The sequence below is a fragment of the Chlorocebus sabaeus genome, chromosome 12, assembly GCF_047675955.1.
Source record: "Chlorocebus sabaeus isolate Y175 chromosome 12, mChlSab1.0.hap1, whole genome shotgun sequence".
Classification (NCBI taxonomy): Eukaryota; Metazoa; Chordata; class Mammalia; order Primates; family Cercopithecidae; genus Chlorocebus; species Chlorocebus sabaeus.
This window is the reverse complement of record NC_132915.1, coordinates 1,896,731-1,906,496: the sequence shown is the minus strand read 5'-3', so window position 1 is coordinate 1,906,496 and position 9,766 is coordinate 1,896,731. Positions and strand designations below refer to the sequence as shown.

The window sequence follows — 9,766 nt, the reverse complement described above, 5'->3', positions numbered from 1 at the left end:
TTAATTACCAATTCTAACCCTTAACCACTGCATATTCATTCATCCATTTAACAAATATTTATCGAGCCCCTACCGCGAGTCAGGCGGTGCCTGGGAATCTGCATTCACAAGAACAAACCGCAGCTCCCCAGTCCACATCTAGCGGGTAGGAAGCTGGGCACTCCCTCCGGCCGGTCCTTCCTCTGCGGCCTGCGAGCCCCACCCGGGCCGCGGTCGGCGCCCGCCAGGCGGGGCTGGGAGAGGACGCCGGGGCTCCGCGCTTCCCGGCGCGAGTACGAGGACGCGGCCGGAGCAGGTGGGGGCAGAGCAGAGTGGGGCGCCGCCCCGACCCCCGGAGCAGCCGCTCGGCAGGGCGGGGTCGCCGGCCTGGGGGGGGATCCCCGAGGCGACTTGGCGGCATCAGTCCAGAGTGAGAGCGGACACTCGCCCGGCTCTTGTGGCCTCCGCGCCGCCAGCGGCCCGCGGGGACTTCGGAGGCCACTTCCTGGAACTCTCCCCTTTGCACAGACGGGGAAGCGGAGGCCACTATCGACCGGGGGAAGTCGGGGCAGTGCTGACAGAGCTGGTTCACAGCGCGTGCAACAGCTGAGCGGACGGAACTCGATTAAGAAACCAGGCACGCCGGGTGCCCACCAGCACCTCCGGCAGCAGACTCCAGCCGCCCGGCGGGTGGTGGGACCCAGGGCGGGGCGGGACGCGCGGCGGGGCCCCAGCCCTTTAAACGCCCTGCGCGCGGGAACCGCGGCCCAACAACCAACGGCGGGCGGGGCCGAGCGGGGCGCGCGCCTCCACCGCCCAACGATCGCCCCCGGCCCCGCCCCGCCGCTGTCCAATCAGCCGCCCTCTTGCCGCCCTTCTCCGTGGCCCGGACGAACCACACGGAGGGACGGCGGGGCGGGGCGGCAGGCGGGTGTGTCCGGGCGAGGGCCGGCGCCGCGCGCTCCGCTGGAGTTTCGAACGCTGTTGGCCCTCGAGACAGAAAAAAATACAAGAGCGGCGGCCAATGGCGAAGTGGGAAGGACCCGCGCGCAGACCCGGCCCCGCCCCGGCCGGCTGGAAAGAAGGCCCGGCCCGGCCATTGGCTCCCGCCGCCTGTCACTCGCCGGTGCGGCCAGCGGGCAGCGGCCTCGCGGCGACTGGTTCCGCCCAGGCGCGAAATGTAACGCGGGAAAAGCCGGGGCAGGCACCGCGGCGGCAGGTTGTTATTTTTGGGGGCTCAGCGCTGCGCGTCCTGCTTTCCTGTCACCGCGAGGGCCGGGCCGCCCGCCGCTTCCCGGCGCTGCAGCCTGCGCTGCGGAGTACAAAGAGCGGAGGGCGCGCTCGCCTGGGGCTGGGGTCCAGCCCTGCCCGCCGGTGCCGGCCGCTCCCCTCGGTAGGTGGCTGCTGCGCAGGATTCCGGGAAACGTCCGTCTGCCATGAGCCGGCAGGACTGAGCCGGCGACTCGGAGCAGAGCGAGCGGGGGCAGAGCGGTGCTCAGGGGTGCGGCCCGGGGCCGCCGGAGCTGCGGGTCGGGCCGGGCGATGATCCGGGGCGTGGAGGCGCCCATGGCGGAGAACCCGCCGCCGCCGCCGCCCGTCATCTTCTGCCACGACTCCCCGAAGCGGGTGCTGGTGTCGGTCATCAGGACGACCCCGATCAAGCCTACGTGCGGCGGTGGAGGGGAGCCGGAGCCGCCGCCGCCGCTCATCCCCACCAGCCCCGGCTTCAGCGACTTCATGGTGTACCCGTGGCGCTGGGGCGAGAACGCACACAACGTGACGCTCAGCCCCGGGGCCGCGGGGGCCGCCGCCTCTGCCGCCCTGCCTGCCGCCGCAGCCGCCGAGCACTCGGGGCTTCGTGGCCGGGGCGCGCCCCCGCCCGCCGCCTCGGCCTCCGCCGCCGCCTCGGGAGGTGAGGACGAGGAGGAAGCGAGCAGCCCAGACAGCGGCCACCTCAAGGTGAGCGGCGCGGGCGGGCGGGACGCGGGACAGCCGGGGCCCGTTAACGGCGCGGCGGGCGGGGCGGAGTTGAAAACGCGAGGTCGATCTGACCGCGGCGGGGGCTGCGGCTGACAGGATGCTGACGTCACTGCCGCGCGCCAAAAACCGGCCCCGGCTGGGGGGGGGCTGTCACGTGACAGGCGGGAGCGGCGCGGGAGACGGTCCTTGCGGCAGGTGCAGTGTGGGCGGGAGCGCGGCCCGGGTCGCTGGGGAGGCCGGGTCAACGGCCACTGCCATCCTCCTGGCGGGCTGCCGAGTCCCTGGTTCCGAGAGGAAAGGAGGGGGACGAGGGCCTTGAGTTCCACCGAGTGCGAGAGGGAAGGGAGCGCACAGTGTCTGCTCCATTACTGCAGATCGCCCTGGCCCTGTTAAAAGATGCCCTGCAGAGACAGCCGAAGAGCAAGAAATGACTTCTGGGCGTGTTCTGCGGCTGAAGTTGTGCCTTCACTACCTTTCATTTATCCAGCATACTACTTGCTAGGTGTTGAGAGCACATAGTGGAATGAGACGCTAAAATTTGCAGTCTGCGACTGCTTAAAGCTGGGAAGGTTGTGACCACGGGTTCAAACCTACATTTTACAGATCAGGCAGCTGAGACTTAGAGTGATTAGTGAGGCGACCTCCCAATGATCGCACAGCTCAGTAATGGGAGAGCGGGGACTAGGTCGAGGTTTTGTGGCTCTTAGTCCTGCATGTGTTTGGGGTGTTTCTGCTGACTTATACTGAACTCTGTAGACTGTAAGCTCCAGGAGAGCCAAGAGTATCTGGAAGACTATATGAGTTTAATACCTTACATTCTGTAAATGCTCAATAAAGGTGCTCAAAATATATTCGTGTAATGAATAAATGGTGCTAACAGAAGGGTAATATCCAGGTTCCATTTGTTACGTGGCTGTATAAGATAAAGCAATTTGCAAGAGATACAACGAGTAAATCACATAGTGGATAAGCATCTGTACCAGCACATAATGTGTAAGTTGAAATGAGTTTGATCATTTTACATGCAGTCACAAGGATGTTGAAACTACATTGTTTGGGTTTTGAGGAAATTGATACATTTTATATGGCATTATTATGAAGTAACTATAAAGTTATAAAACTATAGGTTTTTATACACTTAAACTCTTGAAACTACACCTCAGTAAACATTTGAAGGAACAGAACCTAGGCAGGGCGCGGTGGCTCACGCCTCTAATCCCAGCACTTTGGGAGGCCGAGGCGGGCGGATCACGAGGTCAGGAGATCGAGACCATCCTGGCTAACATGGTGAAACCCTGTTTCTACAAAAAAATTAGCTGGGCGTGGTGGCGGCGCCCGTAGTCCCAGCTACTTGGGAGGCTGAGGCCGGAGAATGGCGTGAACCCGGGAGGCGGAGCTTGCAGTGAGCCGAGATCGTGCCACTGTACTCCAGCCTGGGCGGCAGAGCGAGACTCTGTCTCATTAAAAAAAAAAAAAAGATGGATATCCTAGATATTTTTGTGTTAACGATTTATAAGTTTTAGTCTTTTTAAAGAAACGCTATATTAGATTATGTAGTTGAACAATATAAAGGCATACATTAATAAATTCTTGTGTAAGATTTTGCCTTGATGGTTTTATTCTTACAGATTAATCTAGTTCTGGATCACCCAAGAAGATTAATGTTATATAGATGAAATCTATAGGTATGTTGTTTTTGGCCTAAAACAGACTTATCCTTACCCAGACGTTTTATAAAAGTTGCTAACAGTAGCCGGGCACGGAGGCTCATGCCTGTAATCCCAGCACTTTGGGAGGCCAAGGCTGTACGGGTCACGAGGTCAAGAGATCGAGACCATCCTGGCCAACATGGTGAAACCCTGTCTCTGCTAAAAATACGAAAATTAGCTGGGTGTGGTGGCACACACCTGTAGTCCCAGCTACTCGGGAGACTGAGGCAGGAAAATCGCTTGAACCCCGGAGGCGGAGGTTGCAGTGAGCTATCGTGCCACTGTGCTCCAGCCTGGCCACAGTGAGACTCCGTCTCAAAAAAAAAAAAAAAAATTGCTAACAAGATGCATTGGTTTGAATTGTATTTCCATGCTATACACCTCTTTTCCGAGGTAAAGTATACCAACAGTTGTAAAAAACATGTAAAAGTGAAAAGGCTGTTTTATATTTCTGCTTTTTACCTTTCTCATGTAGTTTTACCTGTTGTAACTTTCATAAATTATTTGGTAAATTGATTTGAATATGTCTTTCTATTGATGAAACAATCCACATGCAGCTCCAAAAATTCATTTATTTAGCATTCCCACCATAAGAGAGAAGGGTCTGGAATATACTTCATTTAAGAAAGTTGCTAGAGTAAGCTTTGTGGGGGCAAGAAAGAAAAAGAAAAAAATAAGGAAGTTGCCTAGTTTGATTTGTGGTCAATACACTGAACTACAAAGATAGGGAGTCCCAGCCCATTTTACTGTTTTGCTTCTTTAAAGTACTTGTAGTTCTTTATCTCCATGTGCATCATCGATGAATTGTGCTGAGTCTGCTCATTTTTGGGGAAGACAGGAGACAAGTTTGTAATGTAGCCAGTGCCAGTAACATGCTCCCAATATGCCACACAGAGGCACTAACAGCTGTGGGTTTGAGAACAACATTTGCGTTCATTTACTGTCTATTCGTTGCCACTGCTCCCAGGGGAGGTGTTGGCATCTGAGTCCTGCACAGCCTGTGTCAGCGTTCTCTTGCTCTTTTGTTTGTTCCTGCCCAACACTGTCTTCCTCGCCTGTGGGAACACCTACCAGCTTATTTTGGCGGCTCATCACACAATTGCTTAGCACTGTTGGCATATAATTATATATTGTCTTCTTCTGGATTGTAGAATTCTGAGAGGGAAGAAAGCAGGTCTAACTGCCTTCGGCCACAGGTTGTTCCAAGGCTCCCCACCTTGTCACTGTGCCCTCTACTCAGACTGCATTTGAAGTTACTTCTTCACTGGGGCTGGTGGGGTCTGGCTTCTCAGATACTATACACCCTGCAGGAGCTACCGGCTGCCTGTGCTGCTTTCCCTTTCTGTCACCTGAACACTTCAAAACCTAGACTGTACATACTGTTTCGAATAGCTGATTTTTAAATACTTTATACATAATATATAAATTCATACTATTTATGAATAGTAATGTTTGAGCACTGTGTTGAACCTAACATCATGTTAACATAGTAGGCACTGTTTATTGCCTGGCACAGAGTAAGCATTTCATAATGTTAGCAGCAAACTGCTGGGCTCTGTGTTGAGCATTTTGAATTCTTTAATTCATTTTATCCTGTTTACCTGATAAGGAATGAGAAATAAGAGTCCCCAAGAAAAAGTCTAGTTAAGATCATATGGTAAGGTGGCAGAACTGATTGGAACCTTTCAGAGTCCCTGTTCTTAGTCCCTATACTACACTGCTCCTGGGACTATCACATGTAAATGGACTTCAGGGGTTTATTTTTGTTTTTTAAATATTAAGCTGATATAAGTAGACATAAGAAATGCATACTATTGGCCGGGCATGCTGGCTCATGCCTGTAATCTCAGCACTTTGAGAGGCCAAGGTGGATGGATCACTTGAGGCCAGGAGTTTGAGAGACCAGCCTGGCCAACATGGTGAAACCCTGTCTCTACTACAAATACAAAAAAATTAGCCGGGCATGGTGGTGCACGCCTATAGTCCCGGCTACTCAGGAGGCTGAGGCATGAGAATCACATGAACCCAGGAGGTGGAAGTTGCAATGAGCTGAGATTGTGCCACTGCACTCCAGCCTGGGCGACTAAGCGAGATACTGTCTCCAAAAAAAAAAAAAAAAAAGAGAGAAAAGAAATACATACTATGTGTAGCTTATCTATATCTCAATCGAGATGCTTTATAAGAGTGCACTCAATTCAATAAACTGGAATTAAAACTTGAGAAGTTGTGAAGATGAGTCAGGATGGGAAGTAGGGTTAGGAAGCATGTATGCAAGTCATGGGAAGTTTGTATCTAAATCTGAATGTGAAAAGGTTCACACACCTCCCTCTGAGACCTATTTTTATTTTCCTTCTATGTTGTGCTTGTGCCCTTTATTTGAATTCTACTTACAAAAATGTGTCAAGGACTTTTAGGTTTTTTAGTTATCGCATGACTAAGCACTTTCAAAATCACTAATCTACCTTCTAGAGGTATGGAGATTGTTTTTAAAATTGTATTTACTAAGGTGTGCAAAAGCTTTTGGCAATTTAATAATTTTGTGTTGCGAATCGTCAACAGACTTGACAAGATCTGTTCTTAGCCTAGAGGTGCACTTAGCTGCTGAGTGTAATACTCTTAATTGTCCGAAGGTGCCTAGAAACAAGGTTTTCTCATTGATAAGGCCAAAAGGAAGAGGGTCCTTTTTAAGTAACATTGCTTATTTTAGTATACATTGTTAAAAGATGGTCTTTATTCATTTATTTAAGGCATTATATGATTATTTGTTTCATCTTATTTTTTGAGCTAAAAGAATGCACTTAATTAGCTGGGGGTGGTGGCGCATGCCTGTAGTCCCAGCTACTCAGGAGGCTGAGGCAGGAGAATCGCATGAACCCGGGAGGCAGAGGTTGCAGTGAGCTGAGATCACGCCACTACACTCTAGCCTGGGCGACAGAGCAAGATTCTGTCTCAAAAAACAAAACGAAAACAAAAAACCTCAAAGAATGCACTTAGTGAACCCTTCTCTGTATATGGCCAGTATGTTGTATTATGCTGTATATTTCAGCACTCACTCCATTTTTCTCATTTGGAAAATATAAATGTGTTGCTGGTGGCAGAAACAGTCTCTTAGAGTTGCTGGGAGGCAGCCATATGGTTCACATTTTTTTTTTTTTTTTTTTGATGGGGTCTTGATGTGTCACCCAGGCTGGAGTGTAGTGGTGTAAATCTCCGCTCACTGCAACCTCCGCCTCCTGGGTTCAAATGATTCTCAAGTCTCAGCCTTTTGAGTAACTAGGACTACAGGTGTGCATCACTATGCCTGGATACTTTTTATATTTTTAGTAGAGATGGGGTTTCACCATGTTGGCCAGACTGGTTTTGAACTCCTGACCTCAGGTGATCTGCCCGCTTCGGCCTCCCAAAGTGCTGGGATTACAGGCATGAGCCACTGCGCCCGGCCAGTTTTTGGATTTTTAGTAGAGACAGGGTTTCACCACATTGGCCAGGATAGTCTCGAACTCCTGGCCTCAAGTGATCTGCCTGCCTCGGCTTCCCAAAGTGCTGGGATACAGGTGTGAGCTACCACGCCTGGCCCACATAGTTAACTTTTAATGTTTCCCCACTGTTAGACATGCTTATTAATAGTAATGGTTAGTCTTAAATTTTTGATGTTAACTAACCAGTTATTTCAAATTGCAAGAGTCAGCAGTATGTTCTTGCATATTTATTTGTTTACTTATTTTTTATGTTTTGGAGACAAAGTCTCTGTCACCCAGGCTGAGTACAGTAGCTGTTAGGGCTCACGGCAGCCTTGAACCTCCCACTTTCAAGTGATCCTCCCACCTCAGCCTCAAGCAATCCTCCTACCTCAGCCTCCTGAGTAGCTGGGACTTCAGGTGTGTAACACACCTGGCCTTTTTTTTTTTTTTTGTAGACTGAGGTCTTGCTATGTTGTCCAGGCTGATCTCAAACTCTTGGACTCAAGCAATCCTCCTACCTCAAATTACCAAGCGTTGGGATTACAGGCATGAGCCACTGTGCCCAGCCTTTCTTACATATTTAAAATACTAGGAAAGGGATCTTTTATGGCAGAAGACTTGTATCACTAAGGTTTGTTTTTTTTTTTGAGAGAAGGTCTCATTCTGTCGCCCAGGCTGGAGTACAGTGGCACAATCATGGCTCACTGCAGCCTTGGCCTGCCAGGTTCAAGTCATCCTCCTGAGTATGGGACCACAGGTGTATGCGACCACACCTGGCAAGTTTTTTTTGTAGAGATGGAGTCACACTATGTTGTCCAGGCTGGTCTTGAATTCTGAGTTCAAGTGATCCTCTTGCCTTGGCCTCTTAAAAGTGTTGGGATTACAGGCGTGAGCCTCTGTGGCCAGCCACTACGGTTTTTTGTTTTGTTTTAAGACGGAGACTTGCACTGTCGCCTGGCTGAAGTACAGTGGCACAATCTCAGCTCACTGCAACCTCTGTCTCCCGGGTTCAAGCAATTCTTCTGCCTCAGCCTCCCGAGTAGCTGGGACTACAGGCGTGTGCCACCACGCCCAGCTAAATTTTTTTGTATTCTTAGTAGATACGGGGTTTCACCATGTTGGCCAGGGTGGTCTCGATCTCTTGACCTTGTGATCCGCCCGCCTTGGCCTCCCCAAGTGTTGGGATTACAGGCACAAACCACCGTGCCTGGCCTGTGGGTGTTTTTTTGTTTTATTTTACTTTGTTTTTGAGACGGAGTCTCGCTCTGTCGCCCAGGCTAGAGTGCAGTGGTGATCTTAGTTCACTGCAAGCTCCACCTCTTGGGTTCACGCCATTCTCCTGCCTCAGCCTCCGGAGTAGCTGGGACTACAGGTGCCTGCCGCCACGCCTGGCTAATTTTTTGTATTTTTTAGTAGAGACTGGGTTTCACCGTGTTAGCCAGGATGGTCTCGATCTTCTGACCTCGTGATCTGCCCAACTCAGCCTCCCAAAGTGCTGGGATTACAGGCGTGAGCCACTGCACCCGGCCAGGCCTATGGTTTTTAATTGACCTGATTTCATGTTCTATTTCTTTCTTAACAGAATCAGCTGCTATTTTTATTGATCACAGATGCTATATTCTTTTATATTTATTTTGTACTTATTAAAACAATTATTCATGATATGACCATAGCCAGCAATAATCCATGAAATTATTGTGGCTTAATAAATGATGGCAATAAACATTTCACTCCTGTGTAGCTCCTTCTGTCTGACTCCGGGTTAATAATTTTAGCAAGCAAGACTTGAGCTAAATGTGGCTACTGAGGATCACAGCCCAGGAGTGAAGATGAAAGAATTTGTTGATCACCAATAATGGCCACGAGTTGGTTTGTTAATTTGTACTTTAATGATAAGTCATGGTCCATTTAGGATCTTGCTAATTCCTGCTTCATTATACATGGGAATTTCTTGAGGAATTAAGTAAGGTTGATGAGCTTTTTGTTTCATCAACAAGATATTTGTTACTAACACACTAAGTCAGTTAGCTTAGGCTAAACAGCAGGCTGCAGAATGCAACTTCAAGATGGCAATCTCAGCCTCAGCATGGCTCATGTTATATGTCCTGGGAGGGTTGACCACTGGTGTGCTCCACATTCTGTTCATTCTAGGATCCTGAAGGAATCTCTCCAAGCTGGGACAGATGGGTCTCAAAGCAGAGAGAAAACAGAGATGGTAGAACCACATGTCGTATTAGTCCATTTTACATTGCTGTAGAAGAATACCTGAAGCTGGGTGATTTATGAGAAAAATAGGTTTATTTGGCTTATAGTTCTGCAGGCTGTACCAGAAGCTTGGCACCAGAATCTGCTTCTGGTGAGGGGACCTCAGGGAGCTTCAAATCATGGCAGAAGGTGAAGGGGAGCAGGTTTCACATGGTGAGAGGGGGAACAAGAGGGAGGGGAAGAAGTGCCAGGCTCTTTTTAACAGTCAGATCTCATGGTAAGAATATGAGCGAGGACAGCATCTGGATGTTCATGAGGGATCTGTCCTTATGACCCACACGCTTCCCACTAGGCTCCGCCTCCAATACCGGGGATCAAATTTCAATATGAGATTTGGAGGGAACAAACATCCAAACTACACACGCTATTTTC

The 9,766-nt window shown here is 50.2% G+C and overlaps 1 protein-coding gene across 1 annotated transcript in view; it reads left to right on the top strand.

Annotated features, from left to right (window-relative positions):
• The first annotated feature begins 1,047 nt into the window (after positions 1–1,047).
• Positions 1,048–9,766, top strand: part of ZNF367 (zinc finger protein 367) — a 29,912-nt gene continuing 21,193 nt past the window's right edge. The window contains exon 1 of the mRNA XM_007969894.3: positions 1,048–1,938. Within this exon, the coding sequence (XP_007968085.1) occupies positions 1,522–1,938 (417 nt within the window). The 5' untranslated portion in view covers positions 1,048–1,521. The remainder of the gene's footprint in view (positions 1,939–9,766) is intronic.